The 26,187-nt window shown below is 43.1% G+C and overlaps 1 protein-coding gene across 4 annotated transcripts in view; it reads right to left on the reverse strand.

Moving 5' to 3' along the window:
* Window positions 1-20,256: 20,256 nt before the first annotated feature.
* OTUD7B (OTU deubiquitinase 7B) overlaps window positions 20,257-26,187 on the reverse strand; it is a 52,429-nt gene continuing 46,498 nt past the window's right edge. For all 4 annotated transcript variants that reach the window (XM_075192728.1, XM_075192729.1, XM_075192730.1 and 1 more), the window contains exons 9-11: window positions 25,913-26,030; window positions 24,646-24,730; window positions 20,257-24,397 (exon numbers count right to left, since the gene is read on the reverse strand). In XM_075192728.1, coding sequence (XP_075048829.1) covers window positions 23,093-24,397; window positions 24,646-24,730; window positions 25,913-26,030 — 1,508 coding nt within the window. In that variant the 3' untranslated portion in view covers window positions 20,257-23,092. The remainder of the gene's footprint in view (window positions 24,398-24,645; window positions 24,731-25,912; window positions 26,031-26,187) is intronic.

The raw sequence follows: 26,187 nt of genomic DNA on the forward strand, positions 1-26,187 counted from the left end.
AAAGGGCTTATCTGGTTGATATGACACTCTCAGGATCAGGGCCATCTTTTCCATTGGGCTCGATGGGCAGCTGCCCGGGGGCCCCGCGGGCAAGGGGGCCCCATAGGTACGGCTCTTAATGAGAATAAATAATCCTGCAAAAGAAAAAAACCTGCAAAAGAAAAAAACCTGCAAAAAAAACCTACAAGGGTCACTGAGCAAGTACATCTATCTATCTCTATCTCTATATATCTATATCTATATCTGTATCTGTATACATCTATATATCTATATCTAGGGGCCCCGGTGCACTGCTTTGCCCGGGGGCCCATAATGTTGTCAAGATGGCCCTGCTCAGGATATATAAACCCTCAATTGTAACAGTCACTTGTTCTCCAAATGCCAATATTAGAAACCACATCCGCATAGAGAGGGAGAGGTTTCAGATCAAACAGTCTAATAGAACCTTGACCCTACGCGTTTCATCTTGAGTTAGACTTCCTTTGTCTATTGTTAGGAATAAATTTGCAATCCACAGTATGAATTTGGAAAGTTTATGCCCTCTTACAGCCCTGGGCAAATGCCCTTATTATTCTTAAGTAAGAATAGAAATGCGCTCAATCTTGATTCTATCAAGTCTCTGCGATGATTGTATCTGAACGGCAATGATATTTCATGCATGTAGTTTGTATGTTCTCCTGTGTTTGTGTGGGTTTCCCTGTTCTCATCATATATCATCATCATCATTTATTTATATAGCGCCAGCAAATTCCGTAGCGCTTTACAATTGGGAACAAACAGTAATAAAACAATACTGGGTAATACATACAGAGAGGTAAGAGAACCCTGCTCGCAAGCTTGCAATCTTTAGGACAATGGGAGTTTGAAACACAAGGGCATGTTGCACACTGGACCAGCTAGAATGCAAAGGTAAAAGTATTGAGTTGGCTGTGTGTGGTGCAATGTTGATCAGAGGGTTGTTGTCTTGTGTTAGCTGTGTAGAGGGTGGTAATAGGGTAACCTAGGGATATTAAGAAGGTGGTAGAGGAAGCTTGTCTGAAGAGGTGGGTTTTCAGAGAACACTTGAAGGTTTGAAGACTACAGGAAAGTCTTATTGTGCGAGGGAGAAAATTCCACATAGTGGGTGCAGCCCGAAAAAAGTCCTGTAACCGGGAATGGGAGGATGTGATTTGAGTGGAAGAGAGACGCAGATCTTGTGCAGAACGGAGGTGTCGAGTTGGGAGATATTTTGAGACAAGTGAGGAAATGTATGTCGGTGTAATTTGTTGATGGCCTTGTAGGTTAGTAGCAGAATTTTATATTGGATTCGGTAAAAAACAGGCAACCAATGTAGAGACTGACAGAGTGGCTCAGCAGAGGAAGAACGGTTTGCAAGGAAAATCAATCTAGCCGCTACGTGCAAAATAGATTGTAGGGGTTCAAGTCTGACTTTGGGAATACCAGTAAGGAGGGAATTGCAGTAGTTGATGGGGGAGATCATATATGTGTGTATTAAAATATTCTTTAATATTTAACGGGATATGAAAGCAGCTGTTAGATTATAAAGCTGATCAAAGCACTTTTGAAGAAAAGAATATTTATTGCAACAGGATATAGCATTATAGAAAATGTCGACCATTAGGCTGTCGTTTATTCAGAAAGAAAAATTGACCATCTTTAGCCTTTACACACTGGCGTTAACGTTCTGTGTTTAAGATGAGTTTCTAACGTCCTTTGAGTGCATGTTAATGGTTGTGGAAGTCAAAATAATTGTAACAAGACCATATATATTTGCTTTTCGACATGGGTTTAACTCGCGTTACCACTGCCGGTTTTTAACCTTGTTTCTTCCGCTTCAGTGTATCTGAGGTGCATCAAAGCAGTTGAAATGATAATTAATCTCAATAGAAGCACAATGAGATGTGGGTTAGAACTGATTTAAAATTCTCGTTCAAAGATGGAACGATGTTGTTCCAATCCTGCAGTGTGTAAGCACTCAGGACCGGCAGTGTCCATAGATCTCTATGGAGTGTGCAGAGTCACCATCTTTTTAGGGAATGGTTATGACAGATGAAGAGCACAGATCTGACGGTAAATTGTGTGAATCCATAGGCAAACCAAGGGGGGATTTCCTAGTGCCTGGAAACCCCCTCCCAGCCTTGGGCACTGTATAATTGAGGTAGCTGAACCCTGCTCCCGCATCACACAGCTCTGCTTGAAAAGGGAGAGCTGCGTGCACCTAACAGTAGTGCACGCAGCATTTCCCATGTATATTATGGGAATAGGAAGAGTTGGAGAGCAGCCAAGCACTGTCTAAAATTATAGCCACGCCCCCATGCATGCTGGTCACGCCCACTGGCGGCGTGGTGTGGAAACCCCCCTTTACAAATCCTGTGTTTGCCCCTGGAATCGTGTATAGTGTGTACACATGAATCGGCTGCTGATCGGGACTTTCAGTCGTAGGTAAAATCGTTATAGATAACGCATCGGGAGAAACCAAACCTGAGCTATGGCGTAAATCAGGGGCGGATCTAGAGAATACTGCTACCCGGGGCGATGTAGGGGGGGGTTTAGGCCCCGCCCCCGTTTTGACATCTGAGGCTGCCGGCGGCTGCATACTATGTGCAGGTCCGTTCAGCAGTGACAGGCAGGGACAGTGTGCTGCCCGGATGCTCTGATTGTGTTTAAAACACAATCAGAGCGGCCGGGCAGCACGCTGGCCCTGCCTGTCACTGCTGAATGGACCTGCACATAATGTGCAGCCGCCGGCAGCAAGTGTCTGCTAGGGGGGGCGATTGCCCCCCCCCCCTGGATCCGCCACTGGCGTAAATATCTATCTGCAAATCATGCTTTTCTATACAAACTTCTCAGTATAATTTTCCCTCAGTGCAGCCAGTTTTCAGGAGGCTGCGAAGTTCCTGCTTTTAACAGTAAAACACATTGAATATTTAGGCATCATAACAGTCAAAATAATGCTTACAGCACTTTCTGAACACTTTAACTTTATCTACTATCTTGACGCTGTCCAACTGCTGGCCTAGAGGATGAATGTTTTTTTTTTTTATCTGAACTAACACAATGATATTAGAATCTCTTTCTATATTAATGTATCAGTGTGTTGAGTTCTGGGTTTATGGCAAACTTATAACTATTTGGGTAGTTGAGATACACTGTAAACTTTTATAAACAGAGAGAGAGAAAATAATTAGGCAAAAATGTTGTTAACATACTATTTATTGCAAACCCGATATCTAAGCCATACTTGTCAACTCTCCCTGAATGTCAGGCAGACTCCCTGAAATAGGGGTGATCTCCCTCACTCCCTGAAGAGTCTGGCATTCTCCCTGATGCTGAGCCAGTACAAGATGTGGTTGGCTTCGCCATCTGTGGCATGATGACACAGTTCAGAAATTGTGTCCTATGTCCATGTATTGATGCCTATGGAGGTGGCCATTTTCATGGAGACCAAGATTTAATCAAAGACTGACAGGTAAGACAACATGACTTCAGTAATGGAGACAGAAATGTAAAAGACACTTCAGTCTCTAGAGATTCATTAGCTGCTTTTTTTTAAGCATAGTTGCCTACTCTCCCGTAATGTCCGGGAGACTCCCGTATTTCTGGGACACCTCCCGGGAGAGCAGGGCAACCTCTCGGTTCTTGTCCCCGCAATAGATAAGTGGTGGGGGCGGGGCTTAATTACGCAAATATTGTCATCTTAGCCCCCTGCTGTAATTGGCTAAAATTGTGACAATCGTTTAGGAGGTGGGGCCAAAATGATGCAATTAATCAAGCCCCGCCCCCAAACGCCCATCTCCCCTGGGATCTCCCTGAAGCCAACGAGGAAAAGTTGGCAAGTATGATCTAATCATTGATTTCCTGTGTACCCCGGGGTTGGTGCAGAATTGACGCATAAGCCTCAGAACTTACGAACACACCTAATTGAAAGTATATTTACACTCATATGTTCAGTCGGACGCAGCTTGAGATGCACCTAGCTATACAACACTATCATATATGCCAGGTTTACTTCAGGCGAACATCAGACGTACTTAAACCCAAGTCAATCCAAAACGCACAAGTGCGTCAAGGGTAAATGTTTGAGGTGACAGGTTCTTTCAGGTTGCAAGGAGTTAAATAGTCGTGACCACAAAGTTCAAATATCAATCTTTTATGGCAAACAAGTAGAAATCTAATAATAATATACTTAGCTTCAATAGTTCTCTTAGAAATATGTTTAATCAGCAATTATCCAGCAATGCTAAAGCATTGAAGGTAATATCTCAGACATTGTGGTGCCATCTAGGATCAGGCGGCTGGTTTACGCCCTGCCAACATGTGTGTCAGAAACAGTATATAAGAGTGTATTGTGTATTTTATCAGTAGTATTCCTTTAACTAGTGTGTAAATATTCTTGTCAGGACTCTTGAGCAATAAACCGTCACTACTTGAAGATTCTCCCTGAATGCTATTCCCTGCTGTATCCTGTGCATGGTGGAGTAGTGCTTAGCATTTCTGTCCAACAGCACTGGGGTCATGAGTCCAAATTCCGACCATGGCCTTATCTGCGAGGAGTTTGTATGTTCTCCACGTGTTTGCGTGGGTTTCCTCCTGGTGCTCCGGTTTCCTCCCACACTCCAAAAACATACTGGTAGGTTAATTGGCTGCTAACAAATTCACCCTAGTATCTCTCTCTGTCTGTGTGTATGTTGGGGAATTTAGACTGTGAGCCCCAAGGGGGCAGGGACTGATGTGAGTGAGTTCTCTGTACAGCGCTGCGGAATTAGTGGCGCTATATAAATAAATGGTGATGATGATGATTTGTTATATTTAATCAACCGAAAATATTCTATAAAGTGAATATAATTGGCCTCACAATGATTTCATCCCGTTTCATCAATGACTGTGACAACAGAAGAATATTACATTTTGGTTTGCGTTCAGTTCACTTGAAATAGATTTTCCTACCACCGCGTCTAATATAATTGTTCTAATCTAATATTGAAACTGTAACTCCGTAGAACGGAAATTGAAAATGCCACAGCAACAGCAACAAAGAAGGTTTTGTACAGAATGAAATATGTTTTTCACGTTGAGGAATACAAGGACGAGGGGGGCTGTGTTTACAGTTTGTGTTGCATAGAGATGACCGAAATTTTTAAAAGTCTTCTGTAATATTTGCCTAATTGTGGCGGAACTTGGCTTTTAGTGTTCCCCGCAAATATCCCCCTGTCACTTTTATTCTACTTGGAACGTCTCTATATTTTTTGTTCTGTCTGGAATTCCCCAATATTATCCCCCAACCGTACCGCAAAGCAGAATTAATTAATACCATTGTCTTTCCAGCTCTTTTTATGGACTATAAATTGCAGAATTTATATACAAGGCCTCATTTGCAGTAGCTCGTAAAGATCCAAGAACGTACACATAAAAATGGCCTTTCTAAGTCTGTAATTTGAGTTCAACGTATCTCGAATAGGCCAGGGGAGAAGTTGATAATGATTACTGTCGTATCTGTCTTTTGTTAAAAAGCAAAGACCCTTTTTTCTAGCGTTGGTAGTAGTTATGGATTTGGGGGAGAGGGGGCACAGACATTTTGAAAATAAATAAATAAAAACTTTGGGCTAGATTTACTAAACTGCGGGTTTGAAAAAGTGGAGATGTTGCCTATAGCAACCAATCAGATTCTAGCTGTCATTTTTGTAGGATGCACTAAATAAATGAAAGCTAGAGTCTGATTGGCTGCTATAGGCAACATCTCCACTTTTTCAAACCCGCTGTTTAGTAAATATACCCCCTTTGTTTTTATCAATAAAGTATTCAAAATTCATTATCAATACTTTAATTTGCACCAGGCTTATGGAAGTACAAGAGATATACCAATTTAATGGCACCTGTAAAGATACTTACAAATTTAAATAGACCAACTCTAAAGAAAGCCCACAGTACGGAACAGACACTCTGTGGAACGTTGAGGCAAATGCATAACCTGTGATGCCCCTCAATGTTGGCGTGAGCGGGGTTATGATGTCACAGCACAGTACCACACTTCAAGTCTGACAGAAGGAAGAAGGTTCCTGCCCCCTTGGGCTCTACTCCCCTCACTTCTTACCTCATGTGGCTGGCACCGGTCCTGTGGACACCACCCAGTAGGGCGCAACAAGATGCACTGCAGCGCAATACTTTATAATTGCCCTTTGTATCTTTGTTTCCTTGCCAGAGCAGCGTTGGAAAGATGAGTCGGGGTGTCCGTGGCGCAGCGGTTGTGGGCGGTTCAGAATATCAGTACCTGTGTGGAAAGAAAGAAGGGTTTCGGGTGTTGACTTATCTATGCTGCTGATATCATATATAACCCGAATATCTACGCATTGGTTCCTACACGTTCCACCTACGATTACTAGAGATTTTCACTGACCCCCGTGTTTTGGTTTTGACAAAACCGTCTTCGTGTGTTTTGGTTTTGGATCCCTTTTTTTCTAAAATCCCTATTTTTTTTTCTAAAATCACATAATTTGGCTCTTTTTTTGTTCCTACATTATTATTATTAACCTCAGTAACATTAATTTCCAGTCAATTTTTGTCAAGTGACAAGAACACTGCTACCCGTCCTGTTTCTGTATGAGCAATGGCACTGAGCAATGTCACTGGAGACTAGAAAGTGACAAGAACTCTGCTACCCCTGTTTCTGTGTGAGCAATGGCACTGAGCAATGTCACTGGAGAGTGACAAGAACAATGCTACCCCTCCTGTTTCTGTATGAGCAATGGCACTGTGCAATGTCACTGGAGACTAGAGAGTGACAAGAACTCTACTACCCCTGTTTCTGTGTGAGCAATGGCGCTGGATCTCCTGGGGAGGGAGGTACTTATGGAATCCAAAACCCGTGAGATCCGACAACGCACCAATGACGTTTTACCTCGATTCAGATCCGACAACGCACCAATAACGTTTTTCCTTAATTCAGATCCGGAGACACGCGAAAGTACCGAGCCGGCTCACGAGCCTACTTAGATCCCCTAAATTCAGGTGGGCTCGGTTTTCAGAAAACCAAGCCTGAGCATCTCTAACGATAACTGGAAACACAAAGTATGAGAATTGGAAATAAAACTGCATTCCAGAGACCGGAAGTACTAACTGAAGGCTCTTAACAGGAAAATGTGCCTGGATTCTCTAAATTGACTGAAAATCATGAGATTGTGTTCATGATGAAGCCTATTCATTGTGCCAACTGTGATTATACTGCACTGCTATGTCTGTGTCAACTCCTTTCTTACTAAACCTGCACCCCTGTCCGGTTACCTACCTAAAGCATCCTGGGAGAAGCGGACTGAGCTAGTCCTGGGAGGTTGAGTATGAGGATCTCCAGAGGTAGATTCCTAAGAAAATGTGTCTACACTGCAGACGAACAGCAGTAATTGAAGGGATGGAAAACCTTTACCTGTTTGCAGATCTCCCATCTGATAAAACCACTGTAACCGTCACCCGCTGCAATTATTATTATTTAGGTCTACGTACGGCCCTGCTCAGTAGGCCTATGGGGTAATTAAAGTCCTGATATATAATGTAAGGGAGGAGAGAGAGAGAGAGAGGGAGAGCTCGTAGGAAAATAATCCCTCAGCTAGAAAGGAAAAACATCTTTTGAAGCCACGTGAAAATCTGGGCAGCATAAAAGACAGTTGTTTTTCACATCAGACGGGTTTTCGCAAAGTAAAAGCAGCTGGGAGATAGCAGAGTGAGGTCACTGTCATCTTAACAGAACTATTCATTCCCCTCATTAAAATGAATAAATGTTCGGCCCAGTTCCCGTGCATTTGGCTGACAGACCAGAGGGGGGAAAAAGATTGCCATTGGGGGTTTAATGTGAAGACACCCGAGTGTCCAGACCTACGTTGGACCTTGGTGACCACTCTGTGAATGACCTCTAACCCTTACATTGCCAATTGGGACATTATATGCTGTATCCTTGTTGTTGAGTAAAATAAGGGTATTCCCAGGTCTGAGACATTAATAACGCTTATTGCCTGGTTATAATAATAAACATTTTATCATTTATTTGGTCAATAAGCAGTTCTCTAAACTTCTGGATGCTGAGAAGCTGAATAGTCTAGTCACACCCATACTTGCCTACTTTTGGCAAGTCGTATCCGGGAGAGGGGCGTGTCTAGAGGGTGGGAGGAGGCAGGGCATGGTGAATAGCGTCATTTTGGCCCCATCCCCGTGTCAAATATGCTGTTTTGTCACGGGGGCGGAGCCAAAATGACGCAATTCACAGCGAATCGCGTCATTTTAGCCCCGCAATTGCGGGATGCGTGAGATTAGCCAGCTCTCCTGGGAGTCCGTGAGACCGACCCTAATTTCGGGAGTTGGCAAGTATGGTCACACCCCTTTCTTGCTGTAGTATCAAGGGCTATCAGACCTGTGCCTTCTCCTTGCCATCCGAGACCAGACAGCCAAGGATTGACGAAAGGTCCCCTGAAATTGGAACAAGCTGGGAAACTAATGACGTCACTTTATCTTAACTGACAGAAATTTTAACTTTTTGACCTGTATCACATCCCATTAGGGTACGGTAATAATTTGCCTTTACACGTCATATATGAAAAATTCAGCTTTGATGTCTAGTGTTTCATATTTTCCCTAGAAACGATATCCAGTTTGACGCGTACTTTTAGTTTAAGTAAAACTAATATAATTATATTTAAAAATGAGTTGTATTTACAATTATGCCATCAATACAGGAGTGATTCACATTCAAAATGCAACGTTTGGTTGCTCCCATGCCTTAACACAAACCAAATATAAAGATTGATAAAATACACAGGTTTCGTCTTTTATAAAGTCTAATTTTGTTAACCAAGAGGAAGGCAAAACAAAATACTCAAAGTGACAGTAATTTAATCTCGTGGGAGGGAGAGGGCAAAATCCTTCCTGATTTCAAGAATGAAAATTGGATAAATTATCTGGATCAATCACCCCTTAATGTCCTCTACTAATTATATCTACATTTATTTATTGTAAGAGAGAAAGACAACCCATTGTGTTTATCCTATTTGTGAATTTGCCATCGCCGTCTCATGTGGTAAGAAATTTCACAGCTTAACCACTCTTACAGTAAAGAATCCTTTCATATGCTCATGGTAAAACTGTCTTTCTGTGATTCCAAACTGATGACCTCGTGTCTTCTGGTCTTTGGAATGAAAAGTTAATTAGACAGATCTTCGGATAGATTGATATCTGTACCCCATTTCTAGTTGTGGTCTAACTAGTGACATATACAGTGGTTATAGTTCCCTTTTTGACCCAGGATTTTATTTTGCCTTTGCAGCTGCTGCCTGACACTGTGCACTGCTCCTCAGCAATTGTCAACTATTATTCCAAAGTTCTTTTCCATCTCAGTTTCCCCAGTTGTGTTCCATCTACTTTCTAAGCAGCATAACGATCTTCACACACTAGGTTCGTAACTCTACATTTTGAGACTCAAGTTTTGCAGTGGAACAGGTGGTTTTGAATAGGTTCTAAGTTCTGGGACCACACTCTTTGAGCTCCATATCTACAGTGACGAAAATTAGACCAAAAAATGAGTGTGTAGTCCCCTGATACCAGGGGTTGGGTGGCCATGGTGGCAGGGGGTCATCTGCCACTCAGGCTGGTCCCATATTGGGCAACCTTGGGCTGTGTCACTAGGCCACCTGCATTTTTTTCCTTTAAAATAGGCTACTGAGTCAAGTCTTGCCCGAGATTAGCATCGTTTTGCCACCCCCCCCGTGCTGCAAAACGGTATTTCCGTCGCAGGGGCGGGGCCAAAATGATGCTATTGACCATGCCCCTCGCCCGGACTGCACTGCCTGAAAATAGGCAAGTGTGATGAAAAGGTTGGGACTTTGCTTTTCTGCTTTGCTCCCTAGGCGGCTGCTCCTCTCGCACAGCCCTAGTGATGGCCCTTCTGGCCCTATATTAGTAACCTAATCTGCGCTAGAAATGCTGTGTATAAGCCTAAAAGCCATAACAGAGCTGTAGGAAGAAAAAGGCTGAAATATATATTAATATTTATTGCATACTTGCCAACATTGACAAGCACTCTCCGGGAGATCAAGGGGAGGTGGGCGTGTTGGGGGCGGTGCCCAACGGGTCACATCATTTGACCTCGCCTCTTAAACAGACATCTTATTTTCCGACCAATTATAGCAGGGGGTGGGGCCACAATGACAAGATTTGCGCCCTAAGCCCCGCCCCCGCCTCTTTATTACTGTGAGACTATTAGGAATCGGGACATTGCCCTGCTCTCCCGGGAGTCTGGGAGTCTCCCAGACACTCCTGGAGAGTAGGCAACTATGTGTTATTGTATAAATAGGAAGGTGACGTCCACTTTAACATCACATTTCTTTCTCATTAGAATCATAATATGAGGCTGGCTCCTCGATGTGGCAGAAACCAAAGTCTCTCCGTCTCTCTGTCTGTCTGTCTCTCTCTGTGTCTATCAATCTGTCTCTCTCTCTGTTTGTCTCTCTGTCTGTCTATCTCTCTCTGTTTGACTCTGTCTGTCTCTCATTGTGTCTGTCTGTCTCTCTCGGTCTCTCTGTATGTCTGTCTCTCTGTCTCTGTCTGTATGTCTGTCTCTCTGTGTCTGTCTGTCTCTCTCTATCTGTCTGTCTCTGTATTTTTATCCATTCACCAGATGGATACGCTGCATTTTTAAACAATAACATCTAAAATTGAAAGTTTTACATAATCTATTGTTATTCAAACTATTTCTTGGCATTTTCCCCCTCTCTGGATCCAGACCAAACCATATCTAACAGAGAGGATTTATCTTGTACAATTGTTCTTCCCAGGTCTTCTTGCTGCTTATGTGCACGAACAATATGAGCCTGATTCATATCTGGATCAACTTGCACATAAGTTGCGTGTTTAAAAATAAAAGCACGCAACTTAACGTATTTCCGGACGTATTCAAATCCAAGCGTATCTCTAGATACATTTAATGTGAATCTGGGTGGCACAGGGGCAGATGCAGGATTTTTAAGGGGGGGGGGGGGGGTTTCCTCCCCCCCAAAAAATATATATAGAGAGAGCTGCCGCGCATGCGCAGCAGCTCCATTTTGGCGATGCTGTACTGTACAGCAGCCGCGGCGCTGTCAAAGAAGTGTCTGCGGCAGTGCTGTATTGTTTGTACCGCAGCGGACACTTGACAGCGCTGCGGCTGCTGTACAGTCCAGTGCTGCTGGTAGGGGCAGTGTTTAGCGCCTGTTTGTTTGCGGAGGGGAGGGGTTTCTGGAGAACCAGAAACCCCCCCTGCGTGCGCCCCTGTGTCAGTGCGCTCTGCTTAAACGGTACTAGTCGTACAGAGACAGACAGGACAGACTGCAGTATACACACGTGTGTAAGTACAATAAATGCTCACATCAGTATGCATTAAACTTTTATCAAAATTTAAAATAACGAATGTTCGCAGTATAATCATTTATATAGAAAAAAAATGTAAATCCTTTTTTTTTTTAATAATAATACATAAATAAGGAAGATTTCAATGTTCACTGTAATACATTGTGTTTTTATTGTATATCTTCATGTCATACAGGTGTTCTGAGATAGCTAGCGCATGTCAGTCATCACAATCAATCGGCATTTACACCTGACCTGTAGCGGGTACAAGATAAACGGCTCAAACGCCAAAAGGCTGACGCCTCCACACTGACCCCACCCCTCAATTATGATATATGATTTGCATATGAATACCTGTTAGCGACATGGACACGTGAATGAATTGGGCAAACTAAGGTCACAGTTTAATTATTGCATAAATGGTGGTAACGAAAGCGGATGCAGGGAAAGCTACCAGCCAATACCAAAATACATCCTTAAAGGGATGGCCAGCCGGTACCAAATCCCGGCCCTACTTCCCAGCGGTAGAAGGACTCCACCCCTTCTGGCCTCACTGGCATGCTTCCGAAAACGATACCCAGGGCAACCCTGAGTGCGGAATGAAAAGCAAGGTTAATAAGCAAAATACATGATAAATGTGTACAACATATAACTATCCATTGTTCCAGAGAAAAGCAAGAACAATTTCCTTTTTAAGGGGTCTATTTACCAATGACCGCATAATATGAATGAAACTTTTCAATCCTCATCGCATAGATGCGGATTGAAAAGTTTCTCATATGTATTAAAAAATCAACACAGGAACAGCCATTCCGAAAAACGGTTGCTCCTGTGAAGATTAACACTTACCTGTCACTGAAGTCTTCTCTTCTCCTCCCTCTGCGGTGCTGCTCGCCCCTCTTTCAATCCCTGTGCGCATGCGCCGACCAGTAAACTCGGGCATGCGCACAGAGATCCCTGTCTGACGGAACCTGAGGCAAGTGTGGAGGGATCACATGATCCCTCCACACATGCGCTGTGCAGTCCTGCTCGTCAGAGCAGCGCTGTTTTCAGTGAAACTTTTCAATTATGGTAATGTACGCCAGCTTCAGATGGCGCCAGCTTCAGATGGCGTACATTACCATGATTGAAAACTAAGTATCAGTCATTGATACATAGCATTACTGAGCACTTCCCATACACTGTTATGGGGAGTGCTCAGTAAACCGATGAGAGAAGCAAAGCAGCAGATATCTGAGATATCTGCTGCGATGCTGCAATAATACATTAGTAATTTAGTGGTAAGTCCCCGAAAACAGCAGTTTTCGGGGATTTACCTCTAAATTAGAGGGGAGAGATCTTTGATAAATAGGCCCCCATGTGACTTAAAAAAACTAGGGACACCCCGCCCCCCAGACTCCTATTTGCTGCTTGCAAACGCCCTCAAACTTAATTCCTTAAGGTAAGTCAGCCCGGCGTTTAACTACACTTTTCCCCATACAGGTATTTGCTCGCCGTTAAACAAATACACTTACAGGAGGCACAGAACTTGAATCGGCCTGCATCTGCATTGTGACGCCCTTACTGCACACGGATCCGGTAGTCCATCCCTTCACTCCCCCATTCTGCCTCTCAAGTGATAGACAATCGTATCAGTTGCGTACGGACATCAATTCTGTGTAATTGCGTCTATTGACGTAATACCCGTGTCTGGGAATGCACAGAGCTATGTAATGCAAGATACACTATGCAAACGGACGGGAGTCCAAACATGAATCAGGCCTTATATTTGGATTAAATTTGCTGAATTTCAGCTTCAATCTTTGTAAGGCTGATTTAATTTTTTTACGAACTCTGGTCAAGTCCATTAAACCAAGTATTGGACGCATTTGAGCTCTACAACCTACCAATGACCACCACTGGTGTGTGAAGTAAATGGTTTATGGAGACCTGCGCTGTGGAGACAGAAGAGGTCATTGTGCAAATCTCGTCATCAAGTCCCGCCTCTACCCTCTTTACTAGTGAATTGGCCGGGATCCGGGAGGGTGGCTGTCCTTCTGAGAGTCTGGGAGGACTCCCCGAAATTCAGGTGTCTCCCAGATATTCCGATAGAGTCGGCAAGTATGTTCTCAATTTACCAGGAACCAGTGACATTAATAGACTGCATCCTTTTTATTTACTTCAGCCCAGAACATGGATGTCTCCACTAGGTGCTGGTGACCCAGTGCACTCTACCATATCCCTGTGTATAGTCCATCCCTATTTCCTTTGCTGTCAGTATATATCGCACAGCACTGTTCACTTTGAGACAGATAATCACGTCAGCCAGCAGTCAGCATGAGTGGGCATCACAGATATCATGCAAGTCATTATATATCATCCATTTATCAGCACACATGTAGAAGTAGATGTCCCTTCCATTGAGCTTGCAGATAAGTTCATGTTCCGGGACTAGCAGACCTCCAGGAGTTAAGCAGCTAATGAGACTCCAGTGACTGTTAAGTTGTGCGTTGGACACTTAAATGTTACCAGCCCTTTGTGTAAGACACAGGAACAGTCTGTACAGTTACAATTGGCACTAACATTTTAAATAAAGTGCAGAATTTCCTCCGAAGTGTCATGTAAGAGAAATACTTGGAGAGAATGTGAGGGGGAACTTTCTAAATTAACCACAAATTAAAAATAATCTGAAGAACTGGTGGTGTGTTAAAGGGTAAATCCACTCAAGAGGTATGTAAAATAATTACACTGTATACAATTACTTACTGGAAGAACTGCTGTACTTTAAAAAGGACAGCTGCCTGAAATGTCCTATTGAAGACTGAGAAACACACTGTCGCTTCAATTATTTTTAACATTTATTTATATAGTGTCAGCACACTCCACAATGCTTTACAATTGGGAACATACACACTAATAAAACAATACTGGATAATACAGACAAAAAAGTAATTAGGCCCTGCTTGCAAGCTATATACAAGGAAAAGTCAGTTATCCACAACCTTGTCAAATGGCAGCTACAGTGAGTTTCTGAATCTTTATCAGGCAATTTCAGGCAGATGTCCTATGTGAAGTATCAGTAGTTATTCCAGTAAGTTTTAAAACCCTGCATAATGATTTTAATTAGGCAGCATGTCTGAGTACAATTACCTTTTATCTTATTGTAGAAGCATAGCGATTTCTCAAATAATAAATGGGGACCTATTTTTGTTATTAGACATTCTAAAATTTGGATTCAACACAAGTGAGCCCCCAACAGAGACTATATATGGAGCCCATATGTGTCCAGCCAGTTCTTAGAATTCTAATGAATAGAAATATATAATGTGCTCTACATACTTCTCTTACTCACATGTGCTCACACGTATCATTGGAAATATTCCTAGCTGGCAACTCACTGCGTACATTCACTGTCCCTCACCCCACAATCTCAAGGACTGCAGTCAATTCAGTTCTCTTATCCCTTGATCCCGGCCGCTTGGCCCAATATTCTCCCCCTCTACCAAAGCAGAAGGAGTCAAGCCCAAGGTCCTCCTGCTGTGGACAGGTTCACCAAGTAACATAACTCACTGGGTTTCCGTAATCTCCAAAAACGATAACAGGATGCTCACTCTAGCAATGGCCAAAACGTAGGCTGTCCCAGAACACCGCTTCTTTGCCTGGACCGCTCCAGTTTGGTACCAACGCTCATGGGTCTGTGCCGGGACGGCCGTAGATAGAATACCTAACAGTGGCAGCTGTTACAAGAGGGCCATCCTTTGACAAACCAACACACCCACCGCCATTCTGCTGGTATGATTCCGGACTGTCTAGCGGGCCACAGCCCGGAAAAATGGAGCCCCACTTAGGTTAACTAAGGGGGGAGGGTTTGGATAAAGACTGAGTTTAACTCCTTCCATTACTTTTCCCCAGACCCCAGCTGCCAGCTGATCAGAACTACCTATCTTCTGGTAGGGCCAGGCACTGCGGCCCCTCTGCGGGACATGTTACAGGAACCCTCCTGCTAATTACCCAGAACCCACCTTGCCACACTTAAGTTTAGACAATAACAAAGTCATGCACGGCGTTAAGACGAAGATGTAGATATCGTGACTGGCATGGGCCCTGGAGCATACCGGTGACGGCGGTCCAGGTGGGTTCTGATTCTTGGTGCTAACGTTAGCTTCACACCACCTCTTGGCTACTAGCCATTGGGGCCCAAGAAGTCACTGCAACAATGCCCACATTTTCTCTTGGCGGCCCTGGCCACAGGGTAGTGCCACGCAGGTAAATGAAACAGTGGATGCAGAAAGCTCTATATCTGTCAGTTCTAAGTCTACTGTATATTTGCCCTTAAACAACTAACTCCAGATGCCGAGCTTCCTGTTGATCCTCCAGACTGCAGTAACCCAAGCAGCCCATCTGCTCACCACCTTCTTGCTAAATGTACGTTATAAGTATTTTATTCCCTTTCAACGTACTGTGTCCTTTGTGAGAACTATAAATACTCAAAGGGAAACATACAATGCATGAAGTCTGTGACCGGCTGGCACCACCTAGTGGAGATCTTGTAAACTGGCACTTTAGTAATATGACGCCAACTGTAATTTATACAGTAGTATCTTGAACAAACATTAGATTTCATTATATCGAACAGCCAAAGCTTGAGATGCCGGATTAGTCACAAAGGATTACATTTCCACTTCACTTTCTAGGACATTTCTAAAAGTACAAAGAATTGTATACACCAGAACTGTCATTATAGATCCCTAACACTGATGTGTGTTCCTGGTTTCCCTTTAAGGCTCTCCAGTTGTCACTATGAATGCTTGTGTATACTGTTGGCACTTTATTTTCAAGGTTCAAAGATCCATATATGCATTGTTGGTTACGCTGCGTTGAGCAAGCCATGAATGAGGCTCAGAACAAACGTACATCGTAGGCAGGGGGAAGCGCCTGCGAGTTCGAACATCTGTATTGGCTTCCCAAAGCGGAGTACAGAGTTCTTTTTTTTTTTTCCCCATTGTTGATCAGTGTTGGGCATGTGTTAATGATGGGCTGTCTTCCATGATTGACTTGGGCAGATGCCACTACTTACCTATTCTCTCTCTCATCAACAAGACGCCTTCTCCCACAGAACTTCCGCTCAGTGGATGTTTTCATGTTGCGCTTCAATCTCTGTAAACTCTATAGAATGTTGTGCATGAAAATCCCAGATCAGCAGTTTCTGAGATAGTCAAACCAGCCTGTCTGGCACCAACGATAAGTCCACGGTCAAAGTCACTTAGACCGCATTTTTACCCTAGTCTCACGTATCGGTCTGCACAACAACTGAACCTCTTGACCATATCTGCTTGCTTTTATGTATTCAGTTCATGCCGATTAGATGCTTGGGTTAACGAGCTAGTGTACCTATTAAAGCTGCCACTGAGTGTATATAAATATAGAAGACAGTATCGTTCACTGTAGATCATTGGTTGGGATAACACTGGGTGACCTTTAAGAGAATTGTTCTATAGGTCAATGTATAGAATTTGTTGGGCTCCCACTTTTTAGTACAATTTGGAAAATGAAAAACCAGCGGCTGCTGGGTTGCTATTGGTGCTACCAGTAGCGAGTTGTGACCCAAACTGGGGTAGCAAAAGAATGTTTTGTAGTTGTATGACCACGACGAAATAGAATACATACTCTTAAGTGGTTAGCACTTCTGCCTCACAGCACTGGGGTCATGAGCTCAATTCCTGACCATGGCCTTATCTGTGTGGTGTTTGTATGTACTCCCCATGTTTGCGTGGGTTTCCTCCGGGTGCTCTGGTTTCCTCCCACACTCCAAAAACATACTGGTAGGTTAATTGGCTGCTAACAAATTGACGTGTGTGTGTGTGTGTGTGTGTGTGTGTTAGGGAATTTAGACTGTAAGCTCCAATGGGGCAGGGACTGATGTGAGTTCTCTGTACAGCGCTGCGGAATTAGTGGCGCTATATAAATAAATGGTGATAATGATGATGATTTATTTCCATGTTGGGTTGAGGAGTGAGGAATCTAGCCAACTTTAATGTTAAAGATGCCAGTCTTCACAAGATATCCTCACTTTCAAGAAAGCCTTCATATTAAGAAACTCGGACAATCATTTACTGATGCAGGATCTTCTCCCCAATCGTAGCAAGAAGATTCGGAATTGTAGCCAGATCGGATCCGACCGCAACCGACTTGCTCCGGTATTTTCTTTATTATTTTGTCCAAAGCCATCCATTGCAATTGACTTTGGTGGTTGACCACATACCCATTAATAGTGAATATACAATTAGAAACAAGTCTTAAGCATGAAGTACCCACTGAGCCGTTGGCGTGTCTGGGACCCCTACCAGTCGGTCACCCGGTCCAAAATGTATATGCTCAGTAGTGTGAGAATCCTGGAATACTTACTCTACAACTAAATTTGCTTCAATTTGCTTTGTAAAGCCCTAAACATTACCCCCCCCCCCCCTGGCAGGGGCAAACACAGGATTTGTAGAGGGGGGTTTCCACACCACGCCGCCAGTGGGCGTGACCAGCATTCATGGGAGCGTAGCTATAATTTTAGACAGTGCTTGGCTGCTCTCCAACTCTTCCTATCCCCATAATATACATGGGCAATGCTGCGTGCACTACTGTTAGGTGAAGCAGAAGCCGGGTCCAGCCACCTCAATTATACAGTGACCGAGGCTTGGAGGGGGGTTTCCAGGCACTAGGAAACCCCCCATCGGTTTGCATATGCCTGGTTCTTATTAATGCAAGTGAATTCTAGCTCAATAGATTGTCAGATGGAATCCCTACTACTTTCAATATGGGGGTACTCCAAAGGCGCTTAGAACACGAGGTACAATATTCAGGATCATATATTGAATCCGTTCATCATCAGTTACCAAACCCAACAATTTTTTTTTTTTAGAAACACTCTAAAAGAACCTATTTCATACCCATAAAAACAACTTTATTTAAAAAGTGAAATATGGATACATTAAAACACATATGGGCTGAGTGAGGGCTAGCATGGTCATATTAATCAGTATAATTCTGACCGCAGAGAAGGATCTTTTGAAACAAACCAAAGGTATATCAGAACGGATGAGAAATTTGATTGATCAGACCAGAAACCTCTTAATTGCAATATCTTCAATAATCCATTGGATATATAGTATTGCAGGCAAACTTATGCCAGATCTATAAACACTTGGATAGTGAAGGATGTATTATTACTCATTGTTTACTGGTGTCCATCAAGGCACATTTGGATGTGGCTCTCAAGCCAGCCCTTGCTAGATGTAAACCCCTATACCTGGGAGGTGAGTGCATCTGATTTTAACTGCATTTTAATGGTGTTTAAAGCATATAGGTCAGTGTAGGACCTGCACACCACGAGGTGCCATTGACGCTGTGATGCAGGCTTAAATGTTTTGATCAAAATATGAACCAATACCTCATTTTGCTAGATACACACAGATATGCTGTGTAAAAGGATAAGCGCTGACAACTTTTTGGTGTAATAGAATCCTCATCACTTGAATAGATCCATTTTCAAATTCATTGGGTAGTGTTGATATAGATGATATCAGAGACTTTACATAGTAGCCATGAGTGGCTCCCTATTTAAACGCTAGTCCTTTTAATCAAATCGGCAACTTAATTTGTTACAGGAATGAGCTTACTATTAGTTGAACAACACATGTACACCATTGCCTGGTTTTAGCCGATTTCCTACTATATATTAGATCAAAACACAAAGAGCTACATTTTTGGAGAGGAAAAGATCATCTCCTGCAAACAAGGTCTTAAAAACAAAACAGCGCTTGAGGTATATTTTCTAAACTGCGGGTTTGAAAAAGTGGAGATGTTGCCTATAGCAACCAATCAGATTCTAGCTGTCATTTAATTAGTACATTCTACAAAATGACAACTAGAATCTGATTGGTTGCTATAGGCAACATCTCCACTTTTTCAAACCCGCCGTTTAGTAAATATACCTAATGGGCCTTGAATGGTGCTGGACATTTACTGGACAAAGTAAATAATTGACCATGGATCAGAGCATATAGTGGAAAAGAAAGACAAACACACACACAAATAAAACGTTGTTTTTTTTTTTTATTTAAAAGAAATCCAACCCATAATTTAAAGTAAAATTAACGCACATTTTTCTAGTAAGATATTTTAATTCAAGGCACTTCAGCTCATTACCAACTTTCCATGTATTGAATTGGAACTGATCTCCCACCCCCCACTGGGAAAGGGGGTCAGCAACCAAAACCTTGCAAGTAGCCAATAAAAAAATAAAAATGTGAAATTGGTAAAACATTAAATTATTTTATTGCAATCCATTTTAAGTGGCAATGCTGCTCGCAACACAAGAGTCTGTTAATTAAAGCTTTTGTTTGAGAAAAAACAGAAAATACGTTTCAAACATTCCGTTAGAATACACCTTGCGAGTACAGCCTCACGCTCGGACATTGTGCTCTACAGTTAGAAAGGTTTGTGCAAATACTGCTGAAACGTCCCCTCGTTACGGCCGCCAACGCTGATTGTATCGTTAGTTCAGAAGAGAACAGGAGACTATATATACTTCCATATATATATATATACACACACACACTTAACAATAGGGCAACTGCAGTTATGATTAGCATGAAACAGAAACCTGCCAACGATCAATTTTATTCAACAAGTCCCGGCCACTTACACCACCAGTAAAAATCTGCAGACTTGAGATGGAAGATTTGCATATGTCCGCAATACAAAAAAAAAACGCAGTTAGATACGGTATTCAAAAATAATTTAACACCTAAATCCAGATGCTGGATCCAACTAAAGACAGAGCATTAGTGCTAAGCGAGATGGATATGGAAAAAAATAAAAACAAGAAATGCTTATTTCGTTATGGTGGCTGCCGTTTTGTGGGACGGGACGAGACGAAACTGACAAAGCGTCTAAGCGATGTCAATAGTTTCTAGTGAATGGGTAGGCTGCATTTTCATGAATATTGGCCCACAAGATGGCTACCACCGCCGTCTAGTTGGTTATTATCTTGGAGAAAAAAAACATTTAAAATTAAACTTATGGAATCAACTGGACTGGTTTGCACATGTCATTTTTTTTTGTTGGTTTTGCTTTTAATCCCAAAATTTTTTGCCACCCCAACTGAAAATCGGCAAATGCTAAACTCTGCACTAAAGCGTCGCAAAGCTCCATGTCTGACACCTCTATACTGGTCAGCGTCCGGTCACGGTTTTGTGGGCGGAATCAACACGCGGCCTATCGAAGCCTGGGTCAAGTTCCCGAGTCCCACGATTGGATAGGCTGTATTGTTGTGAATATTGTTTCGGCTCACAAAATGGCTCTTAAACAAGTGGATACATTATGAGGGGGAAGGGGGGGTATACAAAATAAAATTTGCAGTTGGTTAAAAGCTGTAAAAAGTACAAACTTGAGAAAGTGCCTAAAAGATTTTGATCTTTCAAATTCAAAGTTAATTCAGCGGAAAACAAACATTCAATGCATTGCATAAAAACAAACATTTATGTCATTGCTAGATCATATTTACATAGTGTTTTTTTGATGGCTTTGAATGTCAAAAAAATAATAAAAAAAAAAATATTGAATGCAAAAAACAAATAAAACAAAACAAAAAAAAAAATACAATTGCAGAACTCAGGGAGCAAAAGAATTTAAAGGGTCAGCTTTGTGTGTTACGGCTGATCGGAAACGATAAAACATGAGATGAATCCACGAGATGTAAAAATTATTACGCAAAAAAGGCAAATTCGTGGTGGAGACAATTCGCAAAACCAAAAAATGTTCAAATCATTTCTTTTGATTCCCCCTCCCAAAAGATTCATCTAAAACTTCACAATATCAAAAATATCTCTCTCTCTCTCTCTCTCCTAAAGGTCAGTTTATAGTATTCTCAGCTCTTTAAAATCGAGCCACAGGCATCATATATTTATATATAATATTTTATATATATATTTGAATAGATATTTCTATCTGCCAGAACAGAGGTAGTATTGGGAAACGCAGATCACGTTGAAAGCTGGTTAGCAGCATGGTAAGATTATTAGGTGGGAACGGACACAAACAGACGGGTGAGTTGTGTGGCAGATTCCGGATAGGATATTAGTGGACGATGTGCTGGATTTCTACGTGCCAATCGAAAACCAACAAATGAAAAAAAAAAAAAAAAAGAAGTTTACTGGTTAGCAGTAAATGGTTTATTGCTATAGGGACATTTTAGTTTTCAGAACGTGATTAAATAGAATCAGCGTTGCTTTAAAAGCAAGTGTTAGTTTGCAATGGCAACCTCCCCCCCCCACCCCACAAACAATACCTATATAAAACAGGGAGAAAAAACACTGAAGATACTGGGTCTGCTTAAAAAAACTACATAAAAAATAAATTATTCTTTAGAGCCTTTAAGTGGATGTGTTGCGTGCACACAGAGGCAGCCATTTTGAATATTCAAGAGAATGGAGCCTATCGACTCACTAGGAACTGGTTACATCACTGAGGGTCAAAGGTCAATGATATCACTAGCTAGCGAATGGAACAAGGCTGCTTATTGGTTCCTTGGTTCATATATATTGGCTCGGCGGTGAGAACTGCGGGCCTTGAGGTATGACATTAGAGTATTTTGCAGACGCAGTGTGGATGTATACTCAGAAATAAGCCCACTTCTAAAAAATTACTACTTTTGGTTTTTTAACCCTTTCCTGATAAGCTTTCACGACAGTGTAGTCGTAACACACGAAGAAGTGACTTAAAAAAGGAGTAACACTGAAAACTTGGATATTGCCCGTAAATTGTAAGCAATACATTCAAAATGGCTGCTTTACTGATTAACACGGATAATTGACTGGAATTGTCTAAAAACAAAAACAAACTCGAAACTGACATTGTGTGGAATTGGTGATGGCATCCATACGGTCCTCTATTTCGGCTGGCCAGTCCCTTGGGCCTAAAAAAAGAGGAGGGACTTGTGCGGGAAAAAGGGGAGGAGTTTTGCACAAAAATTGGCGAGAGAACTAGGGCGGGGTTTGGATGGAACGGGGGAGTGGCTACCACGAGTTTCTAACAGATTGGTAGGCTGCATTCTCGGCCAATCAAATGGCTGCTGCAGAGAATGGGTGGAGCTAACTGCTGTTTTTTTTGTTTTGTTTTGTTTTTTTTTTTAAGGGGGGGTTGGAGTTTTAATAATCAATTTTACAGAGATTTTGCAAAGCAACTGAAGCAGCAAATGGGAATGGTCTATCTATGCAGCTACCGTGTAAAGATCCCTTGTCTGCCAAGTTTTGAACTGATACATGCCCAAAATATGCTTCCCAAGCACTTTCAGGATTATCTTCTTCCAAATAGATCAGCCTTGAATTTAAAATAAAATAAAATAAAAAAAATAAAAATTATTTATTTTCCTATCTAAAGTGCTACGGAGGCAGTCAACGTTTCGAAAATAGGTTGTCACTTGCAAAAAAAATACCAAATTGCATTCGTTTTTACTCCCGAAAACCTTTCCTTCCGCTTTCTGGCAAAAAAAATGGGTGCAACCCTCTCTCACATGTCCTAGATCCCATCTGGAATTGGAACAGTTTGCTTTATGCATATCTGTGGGGAGTTCACAGCTCCCACAAAACCATCACAGGAGAAGTCTGAACAGACAATATTGCATCCTCCCTACGCTGCCCCCTACTGGAACACTTCATGGATTTTATTTTTTAGTTCAAAACACCAGTTAATACGGCGTCTCTCAGAACCTGTGTATTAAAGCCTCTCTCTCTCGATCTTTCCGCCTTAGTTCCTCCTTGTAACAGCACGAACAGTAGTTCCCCGTTTCTGGATGTCCATAAAAAGTGCAGTGTACCTGCTTACACTTGGTCTGCTGGACGCCGTACAGTGTCCGTGTTTTGCCGCTGTCAGCGGTTACCCCCCTGGTGGTCAGGGAGCCGGGGTCTGAGTACTCTCTGTAACCATTGCTGTGCGCGATACAGACCGTCTGGTCGCTGTCCGCAGGATAGACGGGAGGGAGTTCTGTCTCTGAGGGGGATAGCAGGCCCGCCTGGGGCGGGCTAGACTGGTACGGGTGAGGCCGGGCCTGCATGCAGTGCCGGGGGAGAGTGGCGTAGGAAGGCAGGTTGTTGCAAGACCCACCAGCTACCTGCCGTCTACTGTCCTGGTAGCTGTGGGCGTGGGCACTGTCCGACGTGCTCACTATGGAAGGTCTGGGGATCGTGAAGCCCCCAGAGTAACTGGAAGGCAGAGCCCCTTTAACGCCCGCTCCGTACTCCATACCCTGCATCACATAGTTATTAGTCGCTTGGGAATAGGTCGGCAGTGGGAGAAGATCGTCGGATTTAGGTGGCAACATGTCCTGCTCCAACCTCTTGGCTGCGCCGCAGTTCATGAGAGTCTTTTTCTCCGCCTCCCTCTGCTTCTGCTCAACCAGGAACCTGTCGTGCGCGTCCGCCAGATACCGCTGGATCATCTGCTTCTGATACGGTTGACGATCGCTGGTCTTTAAGAGGCAGGCGAAGATGAACTTGCGTTCTCCTTGCATGGCCGCTCGCAAGATGCTGAGGCTCAGCTTGACGTCGTGGCTGTACTTGTAGGGATCGTTCTGGGTTTTGTCAGACGCCGATTTGAGAGAGGACTTCTCCGAAGACGTAGATCCATCCCCTTGGGACAAGTCCTCCTTGCTGCCTTTCCTTCCCTTCACGGACCCTTTCTTTTTCTTCTCCAGCGTGTCCCCGTTGCTCATTCCCGACTTCCCACTCTTGCCGTGCATCAACCCACCCATGTTCTTCTTCAACTTGCTCCCCAAACTCTTCCCAAAACTGCCCAGCTTGTTGGCCACAGAGTCGGCTCGCTTCTTCTCCTTCTCCTTGTCTTTCTTCAACCTCTCCTTCTCCTTGTCTTTCTCCTTCCCGGTCTTGCTACCCCCGTTGCTTGCAGAGCTGCTGCATACAGACTCTTTGTCCGACTCGCCAGATTCGGCAGCGGACCGGGCATCGTCCCCAGCAGATGCCGTAGGAGATTCTGGCTGGGCAAGAGGAGCCTATACCAAGAGGAACAAAACGCGTATCAGAATATTGTGACACACGGAACAAGGCTATAAAACGATTTGGTTTTACATGTACTTATTTCGGAAAAGTAGACATTTGTATGGAGACGTATTCTGAATAAATGTGAACAAATATTGTTTTATGATCTGTGTCAAATGGTTCCCAAAAAATGTACTTAAAAAAATTATTACGTCTATTTAATTATTTTAAGCCAAGAAACCCGTTTAGGCTCCCCACGTACCTGCATCTCACACGGCAGGGAAAGCCAGGTGACCGTCATGTAATTATGCAGTAAGTTTAACTTTGCTTCCAACGATAACGTGACACTACAAGTGAAAGAAGACATATTGGATTAACGTCTCATCATTTTATGCCAGTATATTAAGCGTGTCGTCCCTCTATACAGTGGTGGTCTGCAGAACACATCGGTCCATATTGCGTTAGTCCTAACATACAGAAGTGTTTTCACAGATTCTAGGGAGTAGACACTGGGAACGTCTGTGTGGCAAAGATGGCCGCACTCGCGCCAATACGGACATGGATATCGGCTCGTGTGTGGCTCAAAGACTTTGTCTAGCAGGGAATCATGCGACTAAATCGATCAGAACATTTCTGGAGACGTTGGCAAGTTGGCAGATGACCACCGTTGGTTTAGGCTTCTGCCGACCACACAAATTGGCTCCAAATGTGAGCCAGCTACTTGGCTTGGGTGCTGAACGGTTAGATCTTGACAATTTTGCCCAAACATACGTACGGTCAGAAAGGAAAAGGATTCTGGCAGGGTTGGCCTGTGTGGCTAGCTAAAAACAACTTCTAGTCTCCCACAACAATTAACGCTGCCAGAGGACATGACAGGGCAACTTATGGTATCCGACACTACAGCATATGGATTTGACACAAAGGGGGGGGGGGCCTTTTGACATCTTCCGAGGGGCCCTGAAGCAGGAGAGACTGGCTTTGCAGTACCAAGTGGCGGCTGTCATTGGAAGCCGCATATCGGTAATAATTGCCTGTCACAGAACCAGTTAGAGGAAATAGGCAGATAATTGTACACTGAACAGAAGCTGTCATAGTAATTACTTCCATGCCTCTCTCTACACTTATGTCATGCACTCAGGAAAGAGAAATATGCAAATTAAGAGTACAATTATAATGCAGAAAGTGTTTCCAGTGAGCAGAAGGGAGAAAATCTTTACATAAAATCGTATTGTGGCACACACAATGGATGAGGGTGTGTGGACAGCCACGAAGGGGCATGACTTGCTTAGTGCCGGATGTAGGGACTGTGCTATAGTGTTTATGTAAGTGTTGTAGTAGAGTTTGTAGACTAATAATCCTCAACTAATGATTTATTCACCAAAGGTACTGCTGATCGTTGGATGACAAGTCACAGAGGTCCACGTCTATTCCTTCTCTCCTAAGAACCAGTACTGTTCTGGTCCTGAATACTGTACATGACAATATAACTGTTGTTTATTTAATTTTATTAAATCGTGTCCGTAACGTACCCCGCCAGCCGCACGTTATCAGAGTCGTTCTTGCCCCACTCCCAGTCTTTGCCCGGATCAACTGCAAAGTGCACCGGCAGCAGCTTGTGCTCAGAGTCAGTCAGGGGGATGAAAGGCGCTATATAAAAGAAAAGAAAAAAGTGTAAAGCACACGTACACTACTAAATGCACATCTGGTTCTTAAAATTTATCTGTAAAGACATCGTTACCACTCAAATAAAACAGAGACATGTTTAACCTAGAAGAGTTGAGAAACTTAGCAGAGCTCAGGCCTA

Source organism: Mixophyes fleayi, chromosome 12, assembly GCF_038048845.1.
Source record: "Mixophyes fleayi isolate aMixFle1 chromosome 12, aMixFle1.hap1, whole genome shotgun sequence".
Taxonomy (NCBI): domain Eukaryota; kingdom Metazoa; phylum Chordata; class Amphibia; order Anura; family Limnodynastidae; genus Mixophyes; species Mixophyes fleayi.